This window comes from Chelonia mydas, chromosome 6 (assembly GCF_015237465.2).
Source record: "Chelonia mydas isolate rCheMyd1 chromosome 6, rCheMyd1.pri.v2, whole genome shotgun sequence".
NCBI classification, from domain to species: Eukaryota; Metazoa; Chordata; order Testudines; family Cheloniidae; genus Chelonia; species Chelonia mydas.
The window spans coordinates 84,565,616-84,580,998 of NC_051246.2; the positions used below are offsets into that span (position 1 = coordinate 84,565,616).

General features: G+C 40.5%; 1 protein-coding gene and 1 non-coding gene across 7 annotated transcripts in view; one reads left to right on the forward strand and one right to left on the reverse strand.

The window, feature by feature from the left end:
- The window catches only part of NUBPL (nucleotide binding protein like), a 153,515-nt gene that overhangs the window by 112,204 nt on the left and 25,928 nt on the right, over positions 1–15,383 (forward strand). For all 6 annotated transcript variants that reach the window (XR_005225548.2, XR_006291800.1, XM_043549708.1 and 3 more), the window contains exon 9: positions 10,908–11,028. Coding sequence is in view for 4 of the 6 variants with exons in the window: in XM_043549708.1 (XP_043405643.1) it covers positions 10,908–11,028 (121 nt within the window). In the remaining 2 variants the exon portion in view is untranslated. The remainder of the gene's footprint in view (positions 1–10,907; positions 11,029–15,383) is intronic.
- On the reverse strand, positions 1,699–1,880 carry LOC114020726. The gene has a single exon (XR_005225685.1). It is a non-coding gene; the product is annotated as a U2 spliceosomal RNA (small nuclear RNA).

The following is a 15,383-nucleotide window of genomic DNA, read 5'->3' on the forward strand; positions in this document are numbered from 1 at the left end:
CAGTTCTGCAGAAAAGGACCTGGGTATTACAGTGGATGAGAAGCTGGATATGAGTCAACAGTATTCCCCTGGTGCCAAGGCTAATGGCATATTGGGCTACAACATTAGTACGAGCATTGCCAGCAGATTGAGGGAAGTGATTATTCCCCTCTATATGGCACTGGTGAGGCCATATCTGGAGTATTGCATCCAGTTTTGGGTCCCCCACTACAGGAAGGATGTGGACAAACTGGAGAGAGTACAGTGGAGGGCAACGAAAATGATTAGGGGGCTGAGGCACATGATTTATGAGGAGAGGCTGAGGGAACTGGGATTATTCAGTCTGTAGAAGAGAAGGGTGAGGGGGATTTGATAGGAGCCTTCAATTACCTGAAGGGGGGTTCCAAAGAGGATGGAGCTAGGCTGATCTCAATGGTGGCAGATGACAGAACAAGGAGCAACAGTCTCAAGTTGCAGTGGGGGAGGTCTAGGTTGGATATTAGGAAAAACTATTTCACTCGAAGGGTGGTGAAGCACTGGAATGGGTTATCTAGGGAGATGGTGGAATCTCCATCCTTAGAGGTTTTTAAGGCCCAGCTTTACAAAGCCTTGGCTGGGATGATTTAGTTGGGGTTGGTCCTGCTTTGAGCAGGGGGTTGGACGAGATGACCTCCTGAGGTCTCTTCCAATCCTAATCTTCTGTGATTCTATGATTCATGACTCAGCCCTGCAGCAGGTCACTGTATAGTCTTCCCCTTTCCAGACAGTCTTGTTTATCGTATGTTCACCTGTGTATGGTATGTGTATTTTAACATGATGATCAGGCATTTTCCCACTGTTGATTTGATTTCCCCTGTGTTGTCTCTCTCCCTCACACCTCCTCAGCATTTTGCATGTCGTCAATTAGTTTAATCTTTAAGGAAAAAGAACAGTCCAGCATCTTGAAATGTTTGCTTCACTTACGTACAAGAAACAATTATTACTCATAAGATGTATCATTACGTTTCATTATTGATCATATCAATCATCTTTCTTCTCTGTAGGGATCTATTCTCATACAAATCTATCTTGCGAAGACTAGTTAGTTGCTGATTGCTGTAATGGAGCAAATTTTACAAGGTGCTGAGCTCTTTCAACTCCCACTGAGCTCAGTACCATGAGAGGCAGCATGATCTAGTGTGTTAGGATCAGGCCTATGAAATGTAAATTACTTTTAAGAGATAAAACCCGGGTAAGAAGTACCAAAACAAAAAAAGCATTAAATACAGTAAAACATTACAGTAAATTAAGAAGCTGATTTTAATACAAATCAGTGAAACCAGCTGAGGTCTGCCTCTATATTTAATTTACCTTATTCTAGCTAGTTACTGCAGCATAAGTGGTGGCACCAATACTTGAGATCACACAAAGTTTGGAAACCTCAGTAATATCTGTAGGGAATGCGGGAAAATTAGACACGGTAACTGCTTTGACTCCAAATTTCCTGCGTGTCAGTTTTCTATGAACCTTTTAATTATAACCTTGCTACTTTTTTCATTGAATTAATTTTTAAATTTAACATTTAAAATGTAAAATCAAAAGCTCAACAAAAGTTCACAGTGAAAGGACTTGAAATTGAATTCTAATGTCTGGACAAAAAAGATAAGTATTATTTAAATATTAACTAGGTTATGTGACAGGGTCAGGCCAGATGGCTACAGGAGAGTGTTGGTTTTTTTTGTTTGTTGGTTTTTTTTGGAGATACTGCAATACCAGGTCGATGCGTGGAGTGGATGGAGCAAGCTCCTATTCCATCTCCCTGTTCCAAAAATCCATTTAATATATAGTCCTCAGATAGAGGACGTATCAGACATTAAACTGATAAGAACAGATACTACAGGAGAGTGTTAGAAGGCAGATATATTAGTCCCAGATTAAGCAGGTCCATTTTCTCTGGGTAAGGTAACAGGGGCAGTTCCATAACAAGAAGGAACTTGCTGGAACAAATTCAGGCAGGTAGGCTAATTAGGACACCTGGAGCCAATTAAGAAGCTGCTAGAATCAATTAGAGCAGGCTGGCTAATCAAGGCACCTGAGTTTAAAAAGGACCTCACTTCAGTTTGTGGTGTGCATGCGAGAAGCTGGGAGCAAGAGGCACTAGGAGCTGAGAGTGAGAAGGTGTAGTGCTGGAGGACTGACGAGTACAAGCATTATCAGACACCAGGTGGAAGATCCTGTGGTGAGGATAAAGAAGGTGTTGGGAGAAGGCCATGGGGAAGTAGCCCAGGGAGTTGTAGCTATCGCACAGCTGTTCCAGGAGGCACTCTAGACAGCTGTAGTCCACAGGGCTCTGGGCTGGAACCCGGAGTAGAGGGCGGGCCCAGGTTCCCCCCAAACCTTCCAACTCCTGATCCGACACAGGAGGAGTTGACCAGGACTGTGGGTTCCACCAGAGAGCCTGTTCCCCGACCCACATGGTGGATCAGCAGAGAGTGCGGGGATTGTTCTCCTTCCTTTTCCCCATGCTGGCCAGTGATGAACAGCGGATTTGAGCCACGAAAGTGGCCAAACTGAGGGCTGCCGTGAATCTCTGAAGCTAGCAAATCTGCCAATAAGTGCAGGACCCACCAAGCTAGAAGAGGAACTTTTGTCACAGTAAATAATCAAATAGTGTTTTTCAGAAAACATATTAAATTGTGTTTTGGACTTGACACCATAATACGAGTTTCTAAATAACAAAGTATTGCATTCTTGAATATGACCACAAAAAATGTATTTTTCATAAGGAATACAAGTATGGAAAGAAACATGCAGATTCAAATATCTGCTCATTTTAAATATTAATTAAAAAGGAAAGCATCCTGTACACCTCATTTTTTTCAATCTTCTCCTTAAAAAGTTCCCTCTGGTGATGCGCATTTTCTCCATTACCTATTTAGATAACATTTATATTCTGTTTTAAAAAGTAGAAATTTCTTTAATGCCTAATTTACTTTAAATAGAAACTGAGACAGAAATGTTGAAATTACTGCCTTTACTTGATTTTTAATTCACAGGATATCTTAACAAAAAAAATACATGAATGGGTTCAATAAATATGAATGTTGTTTGTTGGCTGCTGAAGCATGTACATGTACATCAATTTTTCAGTAACCAAAATTTCAAAGTATAAAATATCTGTTGCATTTTGTGCTAGAGATGTGTGATGGGGTGTACAAACCCCACACTGAGCAACAAGGGGTTAAGGGATCATTTTTATCTCAGCCAGCCCTGCCCCGCCACACCTGCAGCAAATGCTCCATCTGCTGGAGGAATTAAAAGGCAGGGAATTATCTTATTTGGGTGGCAGAGCAGAGGGAAGCCTAAAGGCTCTGACACTGCTGCCCGAAGGGGCCCTCCTTGAGGGAAGGGACGACCCACCCCAGAGACAACCAGAGAGGGAAGTATCCTACGACCTTGGACATTAGTAACTCCCTCTTACTACTTTTGGTTTGGATTTTTCCACCAGGCGAAGGCCTTGAACTGCTGGAATTGCTGTCGGCAGGCCTGGAAGAGGTGGAATCTTTAAAACTGTATGGCCTGCTGCAGAAATGGAGACCACCTGCTTGCACTGGAATCCATTCATAGTTTCCACCGTCTAAAAGGATTTGATAAGGGACAGCTTCCCAGATAAGTTCATGGCCTGTGGGCTGCTAAACCCATAGGCATTAAAGGATTTTGCATGCATTCTGGTGAATTTTATCACACGTACACTGCTTTTTACAAACATTAACAGATTAACCCCCAAGTGAGGTATTTAGGTCCATAGTATTTACAGCTTGGACACTAAAACAGAAAGATTAAATGATTTGACCAAGGCTACAGAGGTGTATCCGTGTTGGAGACAAAATTACAATGCAAGAGTCTCTAGTTTTAAGTCCAGTGACTTCTCCATTAGAAGATCATGTGCCCTCTCATTGTCTTGAACTCTACCTGCTGTGGGCAGCAGTCTCACTTGCTGTGGGCAGAGGAGTCAGTTCAGCTGCTACCGTCCACTTGGCAGGGAGTGTGCCTGCCTCTGTTGCAGTGGAGCTGCTGCAATGTGACACTGCCTCCCATAGCTGTGAATTTTTGGAATCTACCCTAAATCTAAGAATCTGTGGCTGTGGTTTTCATGAACCCCAAAGGCCAGCACAGGGCACCTGGTGGGGAAATCCATGAATAATTCGGACTATTTAGGAAAAATCAGTGAAGTACTTTCAACTTTAGAGATCAGTTTCTGTTGGTTTATATTTTCAAGACTATCTCTGAAAGGAGAAGGACTAACTTGTTTGGTTTTAATAAAGCTGAGATCCTCTCTCCAGGATGTTCAGATTGGTGGGAGATGTGGATTTCACAGGTTCCAAAGGCCAGCTGTATATACAATTGGCTGTTGTATTGAAGAAAGAATCTGAGGTGTATTTTCTTCTAAAGACACTTCAACTGTTGTCTGTCTGGCTATTTATTTGTATCACTGTAGCACCTAGAGGACCCATGCACATAGTAAGTGTCAGTCCCTGGCCTGAATTGTTTGCAATCAGATGAGGAGGGATGGAAAGGAAGTATTATTATCCCCATTTTGTAAATAGTGAACTGAAGTAAAGATACATGAAGTGACTTGCCCAAGGTCAAACAGGCAAATCTGTGGCAGCCCAGAGAGGGAACTGAAACCCAGGTCTGCTGAGTCCTAGTCCAATGTCTTTACCACATCTTGTACTTGCAGTTTAACAGATGATTCAGTTAAAGTAGTACAAATAGTATCTGGCCAGGCCAAAGTAACTTGGGGTGTAGGGCTGCTGAGCAAGAGGAGGCACATGGGTGACACAAGTGAACTGGACATCTGAGAAATTGAAATGCTGACTCATAGAAGTTTTGAGATGTGGACCGTTGAAACACGGGGGAGGGGGAAAGGATGGTCCTGGCCCTATTTAAAGTCAATGGCAAAACTCCCATTGACTTCAGTAGAGCCAGGATTTCCCTCAGAATCTCTAAAGATGTCATGAAAGGCTTTCATTCTCTAATTTTATCTTCTATAACTAAAAAAGGTTTTGACCTTCTTAGGCTCAGCTCACAAAAGACTAGGGAGTGAAATTAGATTCATTCATACTTATGGGATAGTTTGTGTAGACTGTAATGGACTTTGTAACCTTTTCAAATCTGTTATTTGAACAGGGAAATGAGAGCTTTTACAGTCTTCATTAGCAAGACTTATTACTTTCAGTCTGTGGATTTAAAAACTTTGAGGATAATAGTGAAGTCTTACTATCTTTCTGTAAATATGCAACAATATACGTATTAACAAATACATCTGAGTGATAAAAACGTTTACATAAATTATAATAGCTTTTTAAAATAGTCATTTTGATTAATGCATAATGTGAACTAATGAACTGACAAATTTGATCTGGGGAGAAAACCTCAAGCTTTTAATTTATAATTGTAGTGCACAAAAGTCCCACAAAATTGTAAAATATATCTTTTGAGCTGCTGCTGTTCAAATTTATTAAATCATTTGTTTTCTAATTTTACTATATTGGTTCCTCTGACACCAGTACTTTGAAGAACAAATTTCAACCAGAAGGAATTGTAAACCCACAGTAATATCCATGTGAAAATTGTGTTTGACATGCTTCTTTGTTAAATTTTCAAACAAACATCTTTGTGCTTTCTCCCATGCTGCCCCTCATGCTCAAGAAGAGCTTCCCATGACCATCCACAAACCTAACACATTATCCTCCTTCTAAAACCTCCTTAAAATGCTCCTTTTCAGTGATGCTTACAAAAAAACATGAGAAGTTAGGCTACTGGTATGCTGAGACCACAATCTGTCATCCTGATCAATATTATCTAATTGTTTCCTTGTACTCCCCCAAACTGTCTGTATCCATCTGTTCTCTTGTCTTACACTTAGATTGTAAATTTTGGGGCAAAATGTGTTAGTTCAGCGCCTAGCACAAGGGGGTCCTGGTCTGTGATTAGGGCTCCTAGGCGTTACAGTAACTCACATAATAAAAATAACTTAGTTAATAATTATATAAATAAATAATAGAATCCTAAATGAGAAAAAAATGAGCCTAGTGGACTCTGCATAATATTGCACACTGAGAGTGAACAGTCCAGTATTCCAAAGCTCTGCTGATATTCAGAAGGAGCCATTTATACCTTAAAATATACTACTAGGTAGATGATAGACAAGATTAATGCAGAAGGAATGTAAAATGGGCATGTGGCGCAGGCATTAAGGGACTGTGTGTCTGTCACGCCATCTGGAGTGACTCATGATCGAGAGTGCCAATCTCAGGGCAGACTGTCAAAAGCAGGGCAGACCCCGCCTCGCTGGTACTATGTTCTACAGTTAGATTTCACTAACCCAGTAACAAACATGAACTCCTAGATCACTTTAACTGTCTTACCATGGAGTCATAGACAGTCCCCTTGGGTTCTCCAGTCTATCGTGCCACCTAGGCAAGCTGGGCTTAGTGATAAATGGTCACTTACACCAAAAAATCACAAAAAATTCAGGTTGCTCCCAGTGTCAAGAGACCAGTGACTTACCCCAGATCAATTTGTACTTTCAATCGCACACCAAAGACAAAGCCTGTAGCCAATACTGTAATAACCTAACCAAAGGTTTATTAACTAGGAAAGAAGAAATAAGTTATTTACAGGTTCAAGCAAGCATATATACACAAATGAGTTTGTCTGATTCAAAAAGTGACAGAGATGCAGTAATCTGTCACCCCTGAATGTCTTTTTAGGGCTTAACCATCTCAACCCTGGGGATCTCTGCGTTTTGTTTCTTAGCTCCAGCCCTGGTTAGAGTACAAACTTGCAAAGATATGAAAAATCTTCATTTTATTTTTATTTCCCTCTTCCAGCATTCAAACCAATGGGACAAGCCTTCTGCATGTACTTCTCCATGGGTGGATGGAGCAATTAACAAAACTTTTGTTTTGTGATTGCCCATTGAATTTGGTAGTCCTCCTGTATGGGTGTGGGGAGCCCCTCTTCCCATCTGAGTTCACAAGTTCAGAGCAGGCATTTTTACAGTTTTATAAAACAAATTTATATTTTTCCTTGTAGCATGGAATACAGACACTACAAATAAGATTAATGCATGTATCAACTTACAAGCATTTTATAGAGTCTAAATACGTCCTTACAAGTCAAACACCTACCTCGAACAATATTAATATATAGGTGAGCTGGACTGGTTTCCAGCTATGAATTTGTCAGTGCTCAGCTTATGCCTACAGACTTAGCAAGAGCTGGCACCTGGTTTACCCGCGTCACAGAGTCATTTGCTTTCAGTAAGACTGGCTGAAGAAAAAAGATCATAAATGAGACATTAACACATGATTTAGCATGGAGGATACAGCTACAGTAGCATTGTCTTAATAAAGCTCTGGCACAGTTACTTTTTCTGGTGGTGTGTTGCTGTCATCAAAGGATTCATGAAACGGTTATAAAAACAGCTATAAAACATTTAAACAAAACACTAAGACTACATCACTTGTTCTGTGATCATGTGTTTTGTTTTTGTTTGGGTTTTTTTTTTTGATACTTGAATGCTGTGTCTACAGTACACACAGTACGTGTAGCTACTCACCACAGTAAAAAGCAGGCTGCATCCAAGTGTGCAGCTGTAGTTGGCAGTGAAAAGGGTCTGGCAGAGGAGAAGGTCCCTGCTGCCACAGTCTTTCCCCGCTGTGGGGAAGGGCTCCAGCTGTGAGAGGTGCCCAAGCCTTTCCCCCCTGAAGTCTTTTCCTGCAGCAGCGAAAGGCTTCTGCAGTGAGGCGGCAGTGGGACACTATATTGCTAAAAACATCAGTGTAGATGGGGAGGTCTGGGTTGGGCGAGTAGAGACGGTGTTGGGGATGTACTCCCATACATACCCACGCCCTTCAGGCGTGTCTTTGTTTGCCTAAGCCATGCCTCACTGGCTACACTGCAATTTAATATCCATCCTTTGAGGTTTATGCAGGTAGGTACTCTAAATGTCACCAAAAGAAGTGTGCTGTGTTCATGTACTCTAAGAGGACTACAGAAATTTAAAAAGCTAGGTGCTTGAAAATGGGTGAGTATGTTTGTATGACAAGTGCAAGTTTTCTTTTGTATGGTGTGAGGAATAGACTGACTTAATTGGGTAAATCATCTTATTCTCTGCCCCCTTCGGGAGATGATACTAAACTAGGAGGAGTGGTAGATACGCTGGAGGGCAGGGATAGGATACAGAGGGACCTAGACAAATTGGAGGATTGGGCCAAAAGAAATCTGATGAGGTTCAATAAGGATAAGTGCAGGGTCCTGCACTTAGGACGGAAGAACCCAATGCACCGCTACAGACTAGGGACCGAATGGCTAGGCAGCAGTTCTGCGGAAAAGGACCTAGGGGTGACAGTGGACGAGAAGCTGGATATGAGTCAGCAGTGTGCCCTTGTTGCCAAGAAGGCCAATGGCATTTTGGGATGTATAAGTAGGGGCATAGCGAGCAGATCGAGGGACGTGATCGTTCCCCTCTATTCGACATAGGTGAGGCCTCATCTGGAGTACTGTGTCCAGTTTTGGGCCCCACACTACAAGAAGGATGTGGATAAATTGGAGAGAGTCCAGCGAAGGGCAACAAAAATGATTAGGGGTCTGGAACACATGACTTATGAGGAGAGGCTGAGGGAACTGGGATTGTTTAGTCTGCAGAAGAGAAGAATGAGGGGGGATTTGATAGCTACTTTCAACTACCTGAGAGGTGGTTCCAGAGAGGATGGTTCTAGACTATTCTCAGTGGTAGAAGAGGACAGGACAAGGAGTAATGGTCTCAAGTTGCAGTGGGGGAGGTTTAGGTTGGATATTAGGAAAAACTTTTTCACCAAGAGGGTGGTGAAACACTGGAATGTGTTACCTAGGGAGGTGGTAGAATCTCTTTCCTTAGAAGTTTTTAAGGTCAGGCTTGACAAAGCCCTGGCTGGGATGATTTAATTGGGGATTGGTCCTGCTTTGAGCAGGGGGTTGGACTAGATGACCTCCTGAGGTCCCTTCCAACCCTGATATTCTATGATTCTATGTCTCTCAAATCTCAAAGCATCATCCTACTTCGTTATCATTCAGTTTCCAGTTTACACACACATTGAAATCCCCATGTTATGGTATTAATCGTTTAGGAGTCCATCAACAGAGCACTTACGCTGGCTACAGAGAGCTCTATAAAACACTGCTGTCTTCCTCCTTCCCTGTGCCTCCCATTGGAAATTGAATGTGCTGCCCCTGCAACAGCTGTAGTCTTTCCCAGCCAAAGAACTCAGAGTAAAACCTGCCCTGATTTAAATCCTCTGAAAGCTCTACATAGTAAACCTATGCTACCATGTGAAAAATTCAGAACGCCAAATGCAGGCATAGAAAAGCCAGTACACCAAAGCTGACACACTCTCAAATTTTTTTTATTTTAGTTGTATTTGATTGCACATTGAGCACAGTTATGTGCTGTAAAGTAAAAATAACATGTTCATCTGCTTATATTCCTCTCTCCGTATTCTTTACATTGGCCAGTATTTTCAAACTTGGGTGCCAAAGGTCGGGTGCTTATTGTAAATAGCAACCTAAGTAATGTAATTGATTTTTAGTGGTGCTGAACCCCTGCAGCTCCCATTAACTTCAGTGGAAACTGTGGATGATCAGCACTTCTGAAAACAAGGCCACTTTATTCAGGCGCCGAAGTTTAGGAATTTAAGGTGAAATTTTCAAAGGCCCTCTGTATCTTGTAACTTTCACTCTGAAGTTTGGAAATTTTGGGTGTAGTATCTAGGTGATCTATTTATTGTCTGTTTATAGAATTTTAATATATAACAGTTGACTCTGCAACATGAAGCTAAGATTGTGCGGGTTTTCTGTTGATTAATAAACCACAAGAGCCTTATAACATGTTAAATTTGGGTGTAAGTTATTCCTGGCAGGTTTGCAAAATTCCGGTCATCCCTCGTGCTTAACTTTGTTTGACAGATAAACACAGTGTGATTAGTGTTCTCATCAGCATCATTCTAAAATGTGGAAGCGTAGATTTTATGCCCAGAGGGGCAAACTTTCTTTATATTTTTGCAAAGAAGATGTTGGAAATTGGATATCAACAAAAAGACACCTAATATGTGTGTATTAGATTTTTGTCCCACAGTTTTTGTCGGTTTCTGCCTTGCATAATTATTTCTGTTGTTTTGATCTTTAAATGTCTCTCTGCTCCTCAGCAAGACTAGCAAATCTGGGTTCGTTTTTGAAGATATTTTCCTGCTGAATAGCCAAAAAAGTCTTTTTTTAAAAAATAGGTCCAATTGTGACACTTCTTGTAATGCAGTGCAGTGGTGGCCATTGGTCCCACGATATTAGAGAGACAGGATGGGTGAGGTAATATCTTTTGTCTTATAAAGTTGGTCCAATAAAAGATATTACCTCCCCCAGCTTGTCTCACTTCTTGTAATAATATGTCACAGTTCATGAAATGAAACTCTAAACAAGAAGACTGTAAAACACAGCACATGAAACCTCCAGGGTTCAAAGTTATATGATACAACAGTTGTTTTAGTGAGATGTTATAAAGTGGTGTTTGTAAGTTAAGTACTGTAGTTTGGGGAGCATAAGAGATGTTTTATAACAAATGTGCTTAATAATCTTGACTTGAAAGGCAGCAATCTTGTAATGAATATGAAGTATATAATATATAAATATTTATAAAATGATCAAATAAAAACACTATTGAATTACTTTGTTGCTGAGTCTGGAATCTAGGGGTTGTGGTGACACTGTTTAAAACGGTCTATTCATTTTAAACTGATACTTTTAAGATACCTTGTTTGAGATCTATTCTCTGATGCCATATGTGGATAGATGTAATATACCAGCATTGATACTAAGACTCTAGATTTGAACATTCTTTTTTAACTTAACAGGTTTTGGGACTTGTCCAAAATATGAGTGTTTTCCAATGCCCGAAGTGTAAACATGAGACCCATATTTTTGGAGCTGATGGTGTGAGAGATCTAGCAAAAACCCTTGGACTTGATGTTTTAGGTAAGAATACTGATAAGATTTTTATTGTTGACGGACAAATTAATGATACTGTGTGTTCAAATAATGGTCAAATAGAAAAAAAAATGGTGCAGTAATAATCTTAAATTGCCGAGTTTTATTACAGTTTTTGTGCTGTTTATGATCATTGTCTCAGTATTTTTCCTTTTAATGAAATGCTGGCTAGATTTGGAAGTTTGTGACAAATGTGACTAGTACTCACATATATAAGGGCCACAAGTGGGAGAGGAAGTGTCTAAGGAAACTCCATCCACTGGATCTCGGTGATCTTGACGGTCTTCTAGATTGTAAACTCTTCAGAACATGGACTGTTTTGATATCTATATATTATACAGCATACAACATATAGTATTATTTATCAAATAAATTATATAATTGTTAAATAATAAAGTGTACTTTTAATTATGGTGAAATTTAGTAACATGTAGGCAGTGACATCTAGGACCTAAACTCTTCCCATTGGAGTCAGTGGGAGTTGTCCCATTGACTCTACTGGGAACAGGAATGCGCTTTTTATGTATGTGGGAAAAGACTGTAATTTGAACAGCAATGCATTAGACCCGTTACTTTTATATCTACATATAGAATATTGAATTGTTGCGTTTTGCATGGCAAATAAGTAGTTTACATTTTTGCTTTGAATCACACACACACTGGTTATCCAAGGTCAGTTATGTTTAGACTAAACATAATTTAATTATGATTAGACCACCTTAACTATTGTATTGAAGTGTTAGTTGGGATTTCAGGAATATACTGGATTGCAAAATGTGATTTCAAAAGAAAATGTATCTTAACTTGTAAGTAATTCTAAACAAGAATTGTTCATTTATTGATTTAATGTGGAATTATGTATAATTTTAAAATGTGGATTAATTGCTTGCTGTTTTTAAAGAAGGTATGTTTAAACCTGAGTGATCAGGAAGAGGTTATAAAACATAAAAGCATATTTAAGTTGGTAAATGAGATAATTGTGCATCCTAATGATGTATCGCCATGTATTACTGTAATTATGTCAATGATATTCCACAGCTTATCATTAAAATGAACCAGGAAGTTCATTTAAAATCTTCATAAAGACATCAAGGTCTGATTCAAATCTAACATAGGAATGGAATTTAGAATTGAAGGTGCACATTTAGGGTCACCTGATAGAAGCATAATGTGTGGGGATCAGAGTCAAAGGGGATTGCTTCAGTCCTGGGTTACACTGGGTGCAAAGCCTCCATCTGCAGTGGCACAAGGTGCTTGGTCAGCCACTGGTCCCCATAAGTGGCTTTTGCTGCCCCCAAGATGGGTACCGTTGGCTAAGGATGGGAAGCGGGTGGAGCCAAGGGATTTGCTGATTCGGGAGGAAGAGGTTTGAAGAGGAGTGGATACAAACATACTGTTCTCCAGCTGCTCATTAAAGAGCATGAATATAGTGCTGTAAGGGTTAAAGTTAGTTTATATTGTACATAGAAGCATAGGAATTACCATACTGGATTAGACCAGTATCTGTCCTGTCTCCAACAATGGCCAGTATCTGATACTTCAAAGGAAGAAAACCTGCAACAGTTAGTTGTGATATAATCTGCCCATAGGGAATATCTCCTTCCAGTGCCCAATAGTTAGAGTCTGACTTATGACCAAAAGTTCTGAGGGTTTATATTACACTTTCCAAGCTCTTGGGTGTGTTTTTGTTCATATTTATAAGTAAAAATGTGGACATCCTTGTTATCCATGTAAATGTATTTTGAATCCTACTAAGCTCTTGGCCTCAGTGTGTATGTCTACACTGCATTAAAACACCTGCAGCTGCCCTATATCAGCTGACTCAGTCCCGTGGTGCAGCTGACACGGGTCAGCTGAGGGTGTTTTATTACACTGTAGACATACCCAATGATACCTTGTTAGCCTGAGGAACTTGTCACAGTGTTTTGAGTGAAAAAGTATTTCCTTTATCTGTTTGGAATTTGCCACTTTTTAATATCATCGAGTGTCCCCCTTGTTCTTGTATTATGAGAAACGCTGAATTGAAGTTCCCAATATAACTTTTCAGTATCATTCATTATTTTATATGCTTTTTATCATGCCATTTTATTAATCTCCTCATTAAAGGAAATAGTTTGTCTTGTCATTCTTCAGATGAGAGATTATCAGTCATTAATTATTCTTGCCCTTATTTTTGGAATCCTTCTATTTCTCTAAATGCTTTTTGAAAGGGGGTGACAAGAACTAAACACAATATTCCAAATGAAATTGTATCATTGATTTATGTAAGGAAATATAATAATAATTTCTGTATTATTCTCCATTCTATCCTATTCCTTATGTATCCTAACATTTCTATTTTTGTCCATATTGAACAGAGGTCTTTGCTAATACCAGGTCTTCTTCTTTGCTTGATACAATTAACTGTTCAAATTATTCCCTCCAATTCATGCATTTGTGCATTAACCAACACTGAATGAATCCATCATTATGTTGCCCATTCATCTGTTGTGAGGCAAATCTGCAGCCAAATCAGGGCTGCTTGCTTAGCTGCCCTTCCAACATTGTCTTCTCGGCAAAAGGATTACAAGGTTGGTGTTTAGAGAGCCAGATTTGTGGGTAGTGTTAGAGAGCTTATTCCTTCACTCTCCCACTTCCCTGGTCCTTCTCGCATGAACAGAGAGCAACAATACCCGAAGTCCGAAGGTGCAAACAATTCGATGTTTATTGGGGTGAACTTCCAGCAAGCTTAAATACAAGTTCCTTTTTCCTTATTTTCGAATCCGAACTTACTTCCTGTTTGCCCCTAATTTATATAGTAATATTCTTAGCTATACCTTAACCAATCATTCTACTGAAACTTAACTAACCAATCCTAACATATTGTAACATGATTAGCTAACCAATTATATCCCACCACCTTAATTAGATTACACCCAGCAAAATTAATTATACAGCAGACAGAAACAATCACAGAACCAGACAGAGATTATACAGACAAACAATAGCAAAGTGGGAACTCTAATGACAAAACAATACAGAAGTGAGGATTTCACATCCCAGCTATTGATAAGTGAGTTCTTGCCAGACAGGATGCTATCAAACTAAGTTTCCTTTTACATTTTCTAGGCACTTCCCTTTCTCTGGAGGTGATAGGAATTATCAGGACAGGATTGTATTCCTAACAGCCCAATAGCACCTTCTTTCAATGTGACTAGTTTGGAATGTGAGGATGTGACTGTTCGCTTCCTGGCTTATGGCTGCCTCTGCTGCTTAGCCAAAGGCCTTAGGCTAAGCACAGGGCCTCAAACTGTCACAGTAAGAGAAGGCCCTTACACCAGCAGACAGTGATTTTGATTCTTTCTTTTATACCTCTAGAACTAGCCAAGTGATAAGAATACCCCTAAATTCTTAAAGTACAGGCCTTTACAGACAGGCCTGAATATCTATATCCTAACAGGTAGTCCCCATTGGCATATGTTGTCAACGTGCTCCTCGTGGCCCAGGACCCAGGTGACCTGGCGCAGGTGGAGACTTGCCAAGCCGTCTACTTGGCGGCCTCCTTCAGCTGCGTCAAGAGCTTTGGCCTGAAGGCCGAGGATGTTGTTAATTGTATTATATATACGTCAATTTCAAAGCAATTTAAAATCTGCTGTCAGTGAATAACTTGCCTAATGCCCCCTTAATCTGTTCCGAGGTATAAGTTCCTGGTGTTGTGAAGGAAACACCAAAAGACATGGATGTAACCTTCCAATAAAGTAATTGACACAGGCAGTATTCCTTTCCAAAATGAAGTATCATTTTAGTAAAGTAACTAATAATCCCTACTACTATATGATCTAAAAATCCTAAACCAGGTACAAAATCCCTGACACCAATCTCTTATTGCAAGTTAAAGAGCATTCAAACTATAATAGCATATAGTTTAAATGATTCTAAGCAAAGCGATTTGTTACAACACTCCCAGCCATCTAGTAGAGTGTGGGCCTGCTGCTCTAGCTGGGCATTCACCTTTCTGCCCCCAGTCTCTCCCCGCTGGAGAATTGGGTAGATCTCGAGGCCAGGGTGGCTGACTGGATCTCGAGGACCGGAAGTGGACGAAGGACAGGAAGTGGACGAAGTTGCTCTGGTGCCTTTCCCTATGAGGGAGGGCACTAGTGCTTAACCATCTGGTCCTGTCTGGCACCAGCTGGTCCTCTGGCACCAGCTCAACACCCTGAGCCTGCCCCCGGACACTCCAGTCAGCCTCCAGAAGATCCTGGAGTTTTTCTGGCTCGGGCTGCACTGGGTCTCTGCAGGTGTCCTGAGCCTTCCCTGGAGGAGGGAGAAAGGGCCTGCTTTGTGTCTGCAGTTAGGTCTGTGTC